The sequence below is a fragment of the Eulemur rufifrons genome, chromosome 6 (genome assembly GCF_041146395.1).
Source record: "Eulemur rufifrons isolate Redbay chromosome 6, OSU_ERuf_1, whole genome shotgun sequence".
Taxonomy (NCBI): Eukaryota; Metazoa; Chordata; class Mammalia; order Primates; family Lemuridae; genus Eulemur; species Eulemur rufifrons.
In genome coordinates, this window is record NC_090988.1 from 71,280,745 (window position 1) to 71,291,993 (window position 11,249).

General features: G+C 35.9%; 1 protein-coding gene across 1 annotated transcript; it reads right to left on the minus strand.

Moving 5' to 3' along the window:
* Positions 1-1,192: 1,192 nt before the first annotated feature.
* Positions 1,193-8,112, minus strand: SVIP (small VCP interacting protein). Its single transcript, XM_069469722.1, has 4 exons — positions 7,933-8,112; positions 5,719-5,769; positions 5,086-5,199; positions 1,193-1,523 (listed from the first exon to the last, which is right to left on the minus strand). The coding sequence occupies exons 1-4, from the start codon at positions 7,984-7,986 to the stop codon at positions 1,509-1,511; spliced, it is 234 nt and encodes a 77-aa protein (XP_069325823.1). The 5' UTR covers positions 7,987-8,112; the 3' UTR covers positions 1,193-1,508.
* Positions 8,113-11,249: the final 3,137 nt, after the last annotated feature.

Below are 11,249 nucleotides of genomic sequence, written 5' to 3' on the forward strand. Positions count from 1 at the left end.
TGAAAGATTAATCAGTTTAATAAAAATCAAAAATTTTAATCCTAAATACAATTCAATGATTTCTCCATCCTTGGGAACAAAAATAGCACTAATCCTCTACAGGTTAATGAAAATTGAGCCTGTCAAACTATACGTCTTGCCTCGATAGTCACAGAATTTCATACTATAATAGAAAAAGTAATTTTTTTCCCATAGTAAGTCAGGATACCTACATTAGAGTTCAGACCCTTTACAATTAACATGTATATCATAAAATAAGTCTTTTGGGAAGGATCAGTGAGATACTGGCTTAGTTTCCTTTGTGTTAAGCAAGTAAGCTGGTCTATTTAATTTACAGCCCCTATTGGCACTTAGTACCCGCAAATTCTAATTTAGAGCTCAGTATGTGGCCTTGTCATTAAAAAAAAGTTAACAACTTATAATAGCTAATAGCAATTCTTTTATCAAATTATGTATTAAAAGGAAAAACAGAAAACAAAAATGCTATAAAACTCATGTTCCTGATGAACAAAAATCTAAAAAGTTTGACTACGCATTGTATAGAATTACCTAATATTTTTATGTTTGAAGTAGAACTTTTTAAATATACTACCTACATGTTTCTATTTCATGCATTTCATATTTGCCTTGCAAATTCATATCTGTATAAATCTTATGATCATTCTTTAATAAAAAATAACAACATTTACAAAATTTGGACAAATATATTACCACTCATTACAATCTATCCAGATTATTAGTTTAACTCAATTACTACCAAGATCTTTATAGAGCTGAATATGATATTATACAACAGTACATCACTACCCTCCCATGGTATTACTAATAGATAATTTTAAATTCAGCAAACAAAAAAACATTATTGTAATGTAAAACATAATATATTAATTTTATAAGCTACAGAAATAGAAAATAAATTAGGAGAAATTCAACATTTGCCTAAAAATATTCATTACTTAGTAAGTTATAAAAATTTACAGTGTTCCTTCACAGAAACCCTTCAAATTATTTTTCAAGATTTTCCCTGATGCTCAGTTTAAAGGCACTAGACCCATGAAGTTTAATCAAAAGTCTTTATATACAGTGGGAAAAAAACCTGTATAAGGCAAAGCAGCACAAATATAAGTAGTTAGAACATTTTATAAAGGAAGCAAATACAATTGCAAAATTTAATATTAGAGATGTATGCAGAATTTTTACAGGCAATGTATTTGTATTCACTATTTAGGTCCATTTTTAACTACTTAAAAAAAATGGCAAATCATCCACTAACTGTAGAAGAGCAAATGTAGGAATATAAGTATTTAATGAAAGGTGTGGCCATTTTTTAAGTTTGAAAATCAAGTTTTTTCAATATTTTCAATATAGAGTTAGCATTGCATTTAAGGACAATAATATCACAAAGTCTGAATCTTCATTTTTTCAAAGAAAGAGATTAAACTGAGGAAGTCCACTTGATTGCAGATATCAAACAGTTATTGGCACAGACTCTTCCACTCATGTTATATTTATGATACTGTCCACTAGAAAAAATAAAAATATAGACAGAAAAGTAAATTTCACTTAAAGTTATGTAATGATACCCAGTGAACAAAAGTAAAAAGAGGAATATGGTATATAGAAATGCAAAATAATTTTCGTGAATAGCAGCTATTAATAAAATTTTACATTCCAGTCAAAAGTCTGAAATAAAATGATGGTTTACCACAAAATAAAAATGAAGAAATTCTTATTTGAGCCAGGGAGCCAAGAAATGGCATAAATTATTAAATAATAGTTTGGCAAAGTATTTTCTTGCTTAACAAAATATTCCATTTGTTGCTTTGTTTAACCAAGTCTATTAAATCTGTCATAGTGGGTTCTCAAAGAGCCACTGGGATAGGACGAGAGATATTTAACAGTCTCTTGAGTAGTGTTTTCCTAGTATATCCAAGGAATATTGAGTGTTATATATTTTTTAAAAAAATCTATATTTAAATAAGTTTTGGAAATTAAGGGTTAATCCAAATAAACTTGCTTTTCTTTATGTAGGACTTCTGAGAAGTTTTAATTCTTGTCCTTTATAATTTCTAAGAAGGGGATACAGCTGCATTACACAATTTAGAATTTTTTTTTTTTTTTTTTTTTTTGGAGACAGAGTGTCACTCTGTTGCCTGGGCTAGAGTGCCATGGCATCAGCCTCTCTCACAGCAACCTCAAATTCCTGAGCTCAAGCAATCCTACTGCCTCAGCCTCCCGAGTAGCTGGGAGTACAGGCAAGTGCCACCATGCCTGGCTAATTTTTTCTATATATATTTTTAGTTGTCCATCTAATTTCTTTCTATTTGTTCAGTAGAGACGGGGTCTCTCTTGCTCAGGCTGGTCTCGAACTCCTGAGCTCAAAGGATCCACCCGCCTCGGCCTCCCAGAGCGCTAGGATTACAGGCGTGAGCCACCGCGCCTGGCCAATTTAGAATTTTTGAACATTTTTTACCATAGGACTATATTTTCTATAGCGTATCTGTTATGAGTAGTGTTAAAAATACTACAGTGGTCATTCTCAATCTGGCTTCACATTAGATTACCTTGGGGTGGTTAAAAAAGTCCTGATGGCTAAACCCCACTCTCAGAGACTCTGACTGGTATGAGATGGGGCCTAGTGATGAGTCTTTTTTGTAAACTCCCCAAAGACTCAATACATAAGCTAGGGTAGAGAGCCACTGCACTAAAGGTCTGCCACTACTCCTGTACTGATAATACTTTGCATCACATTGACTTCTTAAGGTAAGGGTGACTTTCCAGAAGACAGTGAGCATTACCCATGCCAATCATCCTGGGACGAAGCAGAGCTGGTCAGGAGATGAACATGTGGAAGATGTGAAGACAGGGAAAGGAAATGTTTTTCTTGTATTATGGAATCTAGTTAGGAAGAAGCTAGCTATTCCATAGGATACTTTAGGCCAGCCCATGGAACAGGCCAGCCAGCCAAGAGGGTTAAGGATTAAGTTATTTTTGCCTTGTGTTTTCCTTTTTTGTTATCCCTGAGCCTCCAAGTTTGCTTTTCTTTTCTTTCTTTTTATTTTACTTTTTGAACTTCATGCTCTCAATGTGCTGTGCATGTGGTCAAGCGGAAAGGAGCATGCTCCTTGAAGTCAGTGTAGTGGTGGTGGAGGTGATTAGGAATATTCCAAAGGAAAATGACTCACAGTGGGCAACAGTAATGGTTTATGAGAGTCATTCTTGCTGAGAAAATCTTCCCGCCACTATCCAGCTTTATGGCCCTGAAGGCCATTTTTATTAAGGAAGCCAGAAAGATTTCTCATAAGAACAATGTGCAAAGACAAAAAAGAACTATTAATAAATCTACATTGGGAATATCGTTCATTTTGAGCACTTTTGAGAGGATCAGAAGTAATAAAAGGCCTAATTTTTCAATCTATAGGCTTCAGAGTGTAAAAGCTTCAAATTTAATTAAGAAAGCCCATTTCTTTCTTAGAGTTTAAAAGCTGATGTTAAATTTATTAGCTTTGAACACGTGAAATAAGTATCTTCTTATATTTCTAACTAAATGCCAATTAAAGTATCCTTTTCTTATAACATATGTGATTTTAACTTAGTACCTTCTCTTCTATGAAATAGATCTCAATATCACTTCCAGTCTTATAATTTAATTTTCATAGTTTTGTTTTTGAGAACCCTATATGAAGTAAACCTGGTGACACAGCCCTTTATCTCAAAAGAATATTGAAAGAAAGAATCTATATTTCTGATAAAGACTTGAAATTCTTATCTAACAACTGTTTTGCTTTACAATAGATCTAGCCTGTTCTATCACAGGGGTATATAAAAAGCTAGCAAAATGGTCACAGTTATTTACCTTAATATTGAAACCAATTGTTTTATACACATTGTTAAAAGTTCACCATAAATAAAAAACAAACTGTTTACAAAATTTTCATTCATTAAGTGAAATTAGATGAAGTACCTTACAATGGTAAAATACACACAGATAACTCTTATCAACTCTGCTCAGGACACTCCTATGCTTCCTGCCCCATAAATTAGGAGCATATATATGTATGTGTATACGCATGTGTAGTTTTGACAGCAAAAACAAAAACTGAATTGCAAAGACAATAAATTAGCTAAAAAGTACTCACAAATCATTGACAAATACAAGTGACTGAAATTAAGGATACTGACCCTTTTACAAATATACTTAAGCATTTCCTTTAAAAATAGAGCAAGAGTAAATGTTCTTAACATAAAGAAATATTAAATGCCTGAGGTAAAGGATACCCCAGTTACCCTGGTTTGATTATTTCACATTGGATGCCTGTATCAAAACATCACATCTACCCTATAAAGATATACATATTTATGTACCCATAATAATTAAAAAGAAAAATATAAATGGACCAAGAATAAAATCTAAATATCTGAACCATTATCTGAGCTTCAATATGTAAAATAAATCCTTTATAGTTCTGCTAGACTGTTAATATTCCCGAGTTCAAAAACCTTGCTTAACTTGCCTATCATTATATTCTCAGTGTCTACCTCTGTGATAAATTGTGAGGTATGTGTGTCACACCCATACCTGTATACCCTATGATCCAAATTAACAATTATATAATTGTGATAATGAGTGACAATGGAAAGATCAAAGATCCCAAATCAATGAGTAAAAAAAATTAGGTCATAAAAACAGAATTTATAGTGCAAAATCCAATTTAGTAAGATTGATGTATAGAGATTAGAAATGATGTTTGTGAAAAAGACACTGAATTGGGATGATTTTTACTTTCTTCTTTACACTTTTCCATATTGCTTGAGTTTTTGACATATTTAAGATTAGTATTAAGTATAAAAGTATTATAGTGTTAACATAATCACAAAAATGTATTATTTTCATTTTAAAAAAAGAAAGCAAATCTATTCCAATAAATATTAAAATTAATTGACACTTTCAACCTATACTATTCATGCTTTTAAATCACTTGAAAATTTTCTGATAATGCATTTCAATAGGAAATTATGGAATGGATTGCTACAATTTTAAAAATTCCAGTTAAATTTAAATATTAAGTAAATTTTAATACTTACTCTAAGTCCACCTTGTGGTGGGGGCCCAGATGAAGCAATTTGTTTTTCTATTTTTTCCTTTTTCTTTCTCTTTTCTTCCACAGATTGAACATCCAAAATTCCCCGAGATGCAGCCTTCAAGAATTTGATAAGGAGTAGAGAAATACAACAAAAATCAGTGTCCAGTGGACAAAACATGTTTTTTATTTGCTTTTTAGATTGTTTTGGCGGGTAGGGTTTTGGTTTATTTTTGGTAACAAAGAATTAGAATATTTCTACAACAGCCTTACATAAAACATACTGTTATTTCTTCATTGGGTATTTTGCAACCATACAAAATTTCCCCCCTAAACTTACTTCACATGTGGCAATGTTTTATAAGGCACATCGATTTTATCCCAAGGAAATATGCTATTAAAGGAGCATCTCAACTTACAGAAGGTATTAGGTAAGTTAATTTTCATATACTAAATAATGTAAATACACTAATGCAATTTATAGAAACATGGAAATCATTTGGAAAAGGATTACCTTTAAATGTAAATTTTTAGGATATCTGACACTATTTACATTAGAGAATACCACTAGCAATAGACATCTATGGAGAATAAAGTACAATTTTCTAAGTAGGCAGAATTTTATTTTTAATCTCACCTCCTTTTGTCTTCTCTCTGCAGCCTCTGCAAGCTTTGCTCTTTTCTCTTCCTAAGGAAAATGTGTAAAAAATATTTTCTAAAATAAAACCAAACATTATCACAGATAAACTATACATCTATATTTTATAGGTTACTATATAACATTTTACAAAAATATTTAGTACTGGCCTAAAATGTCCCACAAAGAATGCCACTACTAGAACATTTATAAAATACTCAAATTTCTGAATTTCATTTTCCTAATCAATATATCTTCAAATCAGCACATGCTAAGATAAATACAAGCAGGTTGGCCTTATATAATCATTTTTTTTTTCTTTCATTTCAAACAAAAAAGGCTTGCAAGCTAGTCAGGGCATAATAGAACAAGTGATATTTAAAAATACAATGAGGGAAATACATGCTTTGGTACTTTCAGTTCAAAAGGAGTCTGAAGTAGGCTGGTGTTTTCAGGAGAGGCTCATGAACTTAGTGGGCTGATCTCATGTAGGATGGGAATGATTGGATTAAATTTAAGGGATATACTGTTCAATGTTGGGAAACAGTGAATATTATATCTCTGTACCATGTAATACTTAATTATAAAATATGTAAGATAATAAGTAGCATTTTCTTGGGACTGCCATTAACAATTTCTCTGTTTTACATACCTCAATACATACATTCATCCATTGGACAAATATTTATTGAGCACCACTAGGCTTCAGGAACTTTTCTAGATCTGGGAATACAGCAGTGAAAAACGGAAACAAATGTCTCCCCCCACAAGAAACTTAATTTCCAATGGAGGGCACACAGACAAATGTAATTAAGTAGATAAGTATCTGTCAGATGGTAGAAAGTGCTTAGCAGAAATAAATAATGGGAGGGTGGGTGGCCGGTATAGCGGAGAGTATATTTTATTTAGGGTGGACAAGAAAAAGTTCACTGATAAAGTGACATCTAAGCAGTGAGCCATGTGGTTATCAAGGGAAGTGGGTGTAGCATGGGGATGGGGTAAAGGCTTAACAAATATTGACAGACTATATTCTATCAACAGCCAGATAAATAAAATTAACATCATTTAAAAGCAACAGCAGCAACAAAGAGAAGTTGAACTTCCCCACACATCAAGTTCCACATCATTTTCAGTACTATAACCTAATGGCTGAAACGTTAATGTACTTCCCTAAATATCCCATTTTCTTCAACTAATGTTTAGCTAGATAGGAGAGGAATTTAGATTTTTCTACATTAACTCCCTGTAAGGAGTACTACGGTACTAATGTAAAGACACTGTTAATAACAGAAAGCTACAAAAGAGCATAAATGAATTATTGTACTACATACCACCTACTTAAATTTGAATTTTAGATCAATGACAAATTATTTTAGTATACATATATTCATCCCAAATATTGCGTTGCACAAAGCTATATTAAAAATGTATTCCTTATTTATCTGAAATTCAAATTTAACTCAGTACCCAGCATTTTTATTTGTTAAATATGGCAACTTTAGAAATTGTACATTCTGTACTCACACGCTCGTTTTTAAACGGAAGACCTTAAATAAAAGAATGAGGTAAATACTAAAGATAAATCATTAATTAATGAAATGTCCAATAAAGCTCAGGAGTATAAGCGACTTTATCTAGCACTTTCTTTTTTGGGAAGTATTTTTTATTTAATAAAATGTGAATATTGCCTATAAAAATAAATTTTAAATTAGTAGGAACTTTTTATATACTTTTCTTTCTTTAAACAGTTGGTACAGACACAGGAAAATGCACATCTCCTAGAATATTAAACACTTCGGTTCACGGGGAAAGAGAAATTTCCTTTTGCACCCTAACTGCATCTACCGCATCTCCAAGAATGTCCCATACGCAGCCCGTCCGAGGTCTGCGTCTGCCAGCGTCCTACGAACTCCCAATTTTGCCAAAGTCAGCGAAAGGTAAAAAGACGCCAGAGCCGCCTTGGGACAATTCTCGTTACAGAATTCGAGAGATCTACACGGAGGCAGCGGCCCAGGTCTCTCCGGCAGGACCGCAAGGACCCTCCGGACGTGTCCACGCGTCCTCGCCGCCAGGGTCCCACGGGCGGGCTCTCGGGTCCGCGCCACAGGGGCCAACGGCCCGTCGCTCCGGGCCTCGCGGCGCGCTCCTCCCGCGAACAGGTGCGCGAGGCGCGGCCCGGCGGACGCGCCGACGCGGGGACGTGGTTCTACTCACCAGGTCCGGCGTGGGAGGCGCGGACTCCCCGGGGCAAGGAAAACACATCCCCATAAGGACGACACCAGAGGGTCTCTAACCGGGTCCGCCCCAGAGCAGGCGGCGCTAACTGCGCGGTCAGACGCGCGGCCCAGGTCTTCCGCGCTTGCCCCGCCCCCACTCGACCCCGCAGCTCGGCTCGGCTCCTCCCCCACCGCCACCCTCCTCGGCCTCTGGCTCCGCCTCTCTGCGGTAACGCCCCCCCGTCTCGCGACTCCTCTGTGTCACCGCAGCTCGGCTCCGCCCCCCTGAGGCAATGCCCCAATCCGCACCCACCGAGGCTCCGCCGCGCCCGGCCCCGCCTAGCCCCGCCCCGCGAGCCCCGGGCCTGTGACTAGAGCCGCGCTGCCAGGGAACAACTGCGGCGGGCAGCACGCAGGGAAGGGGTGGAAAAGCTCGCCTACGGTTCCCAAAGCTCTTCCCTGCTAACCTTACTTTGCCACGTATAAATGAGTGACACACTCTGGATAATTGATGCTGCTGCTTTGGTGAAATGAGACTCTAGCGTCCAAGAAATTAAAGCCAAATTAACATCAGCACCCTTTGCTGCCACCTTAGTGACGCTCAGTACTATTCCAGTTGAGACGGCAGAATGTCAAATCCGTCATTATGTTTTTGAACCCGGTCTCAATAATGCGGCATTAGTTGAGTGTTCGACTAGTTTCTGATATTTGGAATTCACTTATCCTTCCCAGAGCAATAATAAAGTTTTATCTATTCAGAAATATTTTAATGAAATGCTTCTCAAATTTTAATAAGCGTAAGAATCACCTAAGGCATCTGGTTAAAATTTAGTTTCTGATTTAGCAAGTGTAGAGTGGGAGGTAGGATTCATTTCTAGTGAACTCACAGGAAATGCTGAATTTACTGATTTCTTCTCCACACAAACGCTTTTGTTTCATTTTTTTTTTCTTGCATTCTATTAGTTATTCCTGCTTGTTGGAAATTTTTCAAACATTACAAAAAGGCAGGTTGTAAAGTGACAGTTAACATCTCAGAACCCACTGTTAACATTTTGATGTATATTTTTAAAGGTTGATTTTTTAATACATGTGTAATTTACATATAATATCATGCACCTATTTTAATTTTACAGTTTGCTGAGTTTTAACAAACATATGCATCCATGTAATCACTATCACATTCAAGATGTCTAAAATTTCCATCACTCCCAAAACAACTCTTATGCCCACTCCCAGTCAATCCTCTATCCCATACTCTGATCGAGGAAACCACCAGTTTGTTTAATACCACTATAGTCTTTAAGAAGTTTCACATGAATGGAATATACAATATGTAAGTTTTGCATATGGCATAATAGTTCTGAGATTTGTCGTATAAAATCGTGGTTCATTCCTTAATCAATAAGGAGTGATACTTCCTTAATACTGAAGTATGGACAACCATGTAGAAACGATGGGACAAAAAGGATATGGTTTAATGCTAACAGGCTGCCTGGGGAAACCCAGCAAGGCCTGTCTGTCTAGATTCTTCTTGGCTTTGAACATGCATTCCTTCCTTCTGTGTGGGGGGCAGGGTCCTTTCTCCAATGGGCGGGTCTTATGGCCTACAGTCAAACAAGATAGAGCAGATACTTACTTTATGGCTAGTTTTTAAATAGAATAATTTTAGGTTTTATGGCTGGCTTTGAGGGAGAAAAGAGGGTTCTGGTTTTTATGACCCACCTTGGGGAAGAGGGGTCCTAGTTTCTATGGCTAGTGTCAGGGAAGACAGGACTGAGAAGCAAGAAGGCAGGAGAAGGTCAGAGAACTTTTGCTTCTGAGGCTGCTTCTGAGGACTTCATTTTGGGGCACTGTTTTCTGAGCCTGTCAGCCTAATGTTTCCCTTAGCTAGACTAAAGTTTAGACAGGTTTCTTTCAGATGATTGGCCTCTGACCTCCCTATTTTTAGACCACTTACTTTTAAAAACTAGCAATTGTGTAAATTCTTTCTCTGTCCCTTTAAGATGTAAATATACCCTTAGCCTGTTACCAGTTTTACAACTCAGAAGTATCTTTGTTAAGGATCTGGGTGACTTCTCTTTGAAGTGCAATAATTAAGAAAGATAATCTAGTCTCCTATCTCCTAGTCTCTGTGAGAAAGCAAGAGCCTAACTTCCCTAACCGCCAATGAGCAAATACAGATGGTCAAATCCTATTGGCCAACCTCCCCCTATCTCACAGTACTTTTCCACTAGGTCTCCTCAGTGCTTGAAATCTCTCCTGCCTTTTGTTTCCATTGAATAAAGTTCTCTCTCTCTCCTCTATTACAATAATCTTGCATAAAGTCTCCTTTTCCTATTTAACTCTGTCAGGTGCAAGTTTTCTTTGACATTAGTTGAGTTTTCGACAATTGTGCGTACTGGTGTAAACAACATAAGGAGATACAAAACATTTCCGTTACCCCCAAAAGATTACCTTGTGCTCCTTTCATTATTCAAACTATCCAATCCTAAACGTGCTTAGCTTCCTTACCTTACTTCTCCCATTCCTTCCCAGGAAAACCTTCATAAAGTCATCCGGCCACAGGTCCTCTCTCTGCCTGGTTTTCTTGCTTCTGTGCTTCCCTGTGTCCCCTAGATAGCATGACATGCCTCCTGTTTCCAGGATATTGTGACTGTTATAAAAACCCCTTGCTTCATCACAATCATTTTCACATCTGTATGTCTTACCATAACTGATTAAAACAAATTGCAGAGACATTTTAAAACAGCTTCATAAAATGAGTTGGGCTCATTCTTTCTTCCTTTATTTTCTGAAAAAGTTTGTGTAAGATTGGTGTAATTTCTTTCCTAAATCTTTGATGTGAAATCACCAGTGTACCCATCTAGGACTGGAAAATCTCTTATAGAAAGATTTTTAATTTTAATTTCATATATATATATTATATTTTCTATTTTAATCCCCTCACATTTATGCTAATGGTTATTTGTATCTTTTCTTTCATTTTTGATCAATCCATCTAATAAATACATGTTAATAAATTAAGAGTTTATTAAATTGATCTTTAAGAATACTGAAAGGGATGGCCTTGCAAAAATAACAGTAAAATACCTAATCCTACAATTTCCCCAGTTAATGGTTAAAGATCAATCCTATGAGTTCTCTCACTAACAGGTAGCCTGCAGGAGTTCTGTTTTGCACAACTTCTGGAAAGAGCTGAATGAACGGAAAAGACATGTAAATCTCTCTCTTTCAAAATTGTTTTTTGAGAATTTACTTTTACAGAGTTCCTGAATAAACAGCAGAAGAATGAGCTACAGCCTCAATCATATCTCC

Coding starts and splice junctions, on each gene's coding strand:
- SVIP (XM_069469722.1), bottom strand. CDS start 7,986: ATGGGGATGTGTTTTCCTTGCCCCGGGGAGTCCGCGCCTCCCACGCCG. Junction 5,770..7,932: donor CGCCTCCCACGCCGGACCTG/GTGAGTAGAACC, acceptor CATTTTCCTTAG/GAAGAGAAAAGAGCAAAGCT. Junction 5,200..5,718: donor CAGAGAGAAGACAAAAGGAG/GTGAGATTAAAA, acceptor AAATTCTTGAAG/GCTGCATCTCGGGGAATTTT.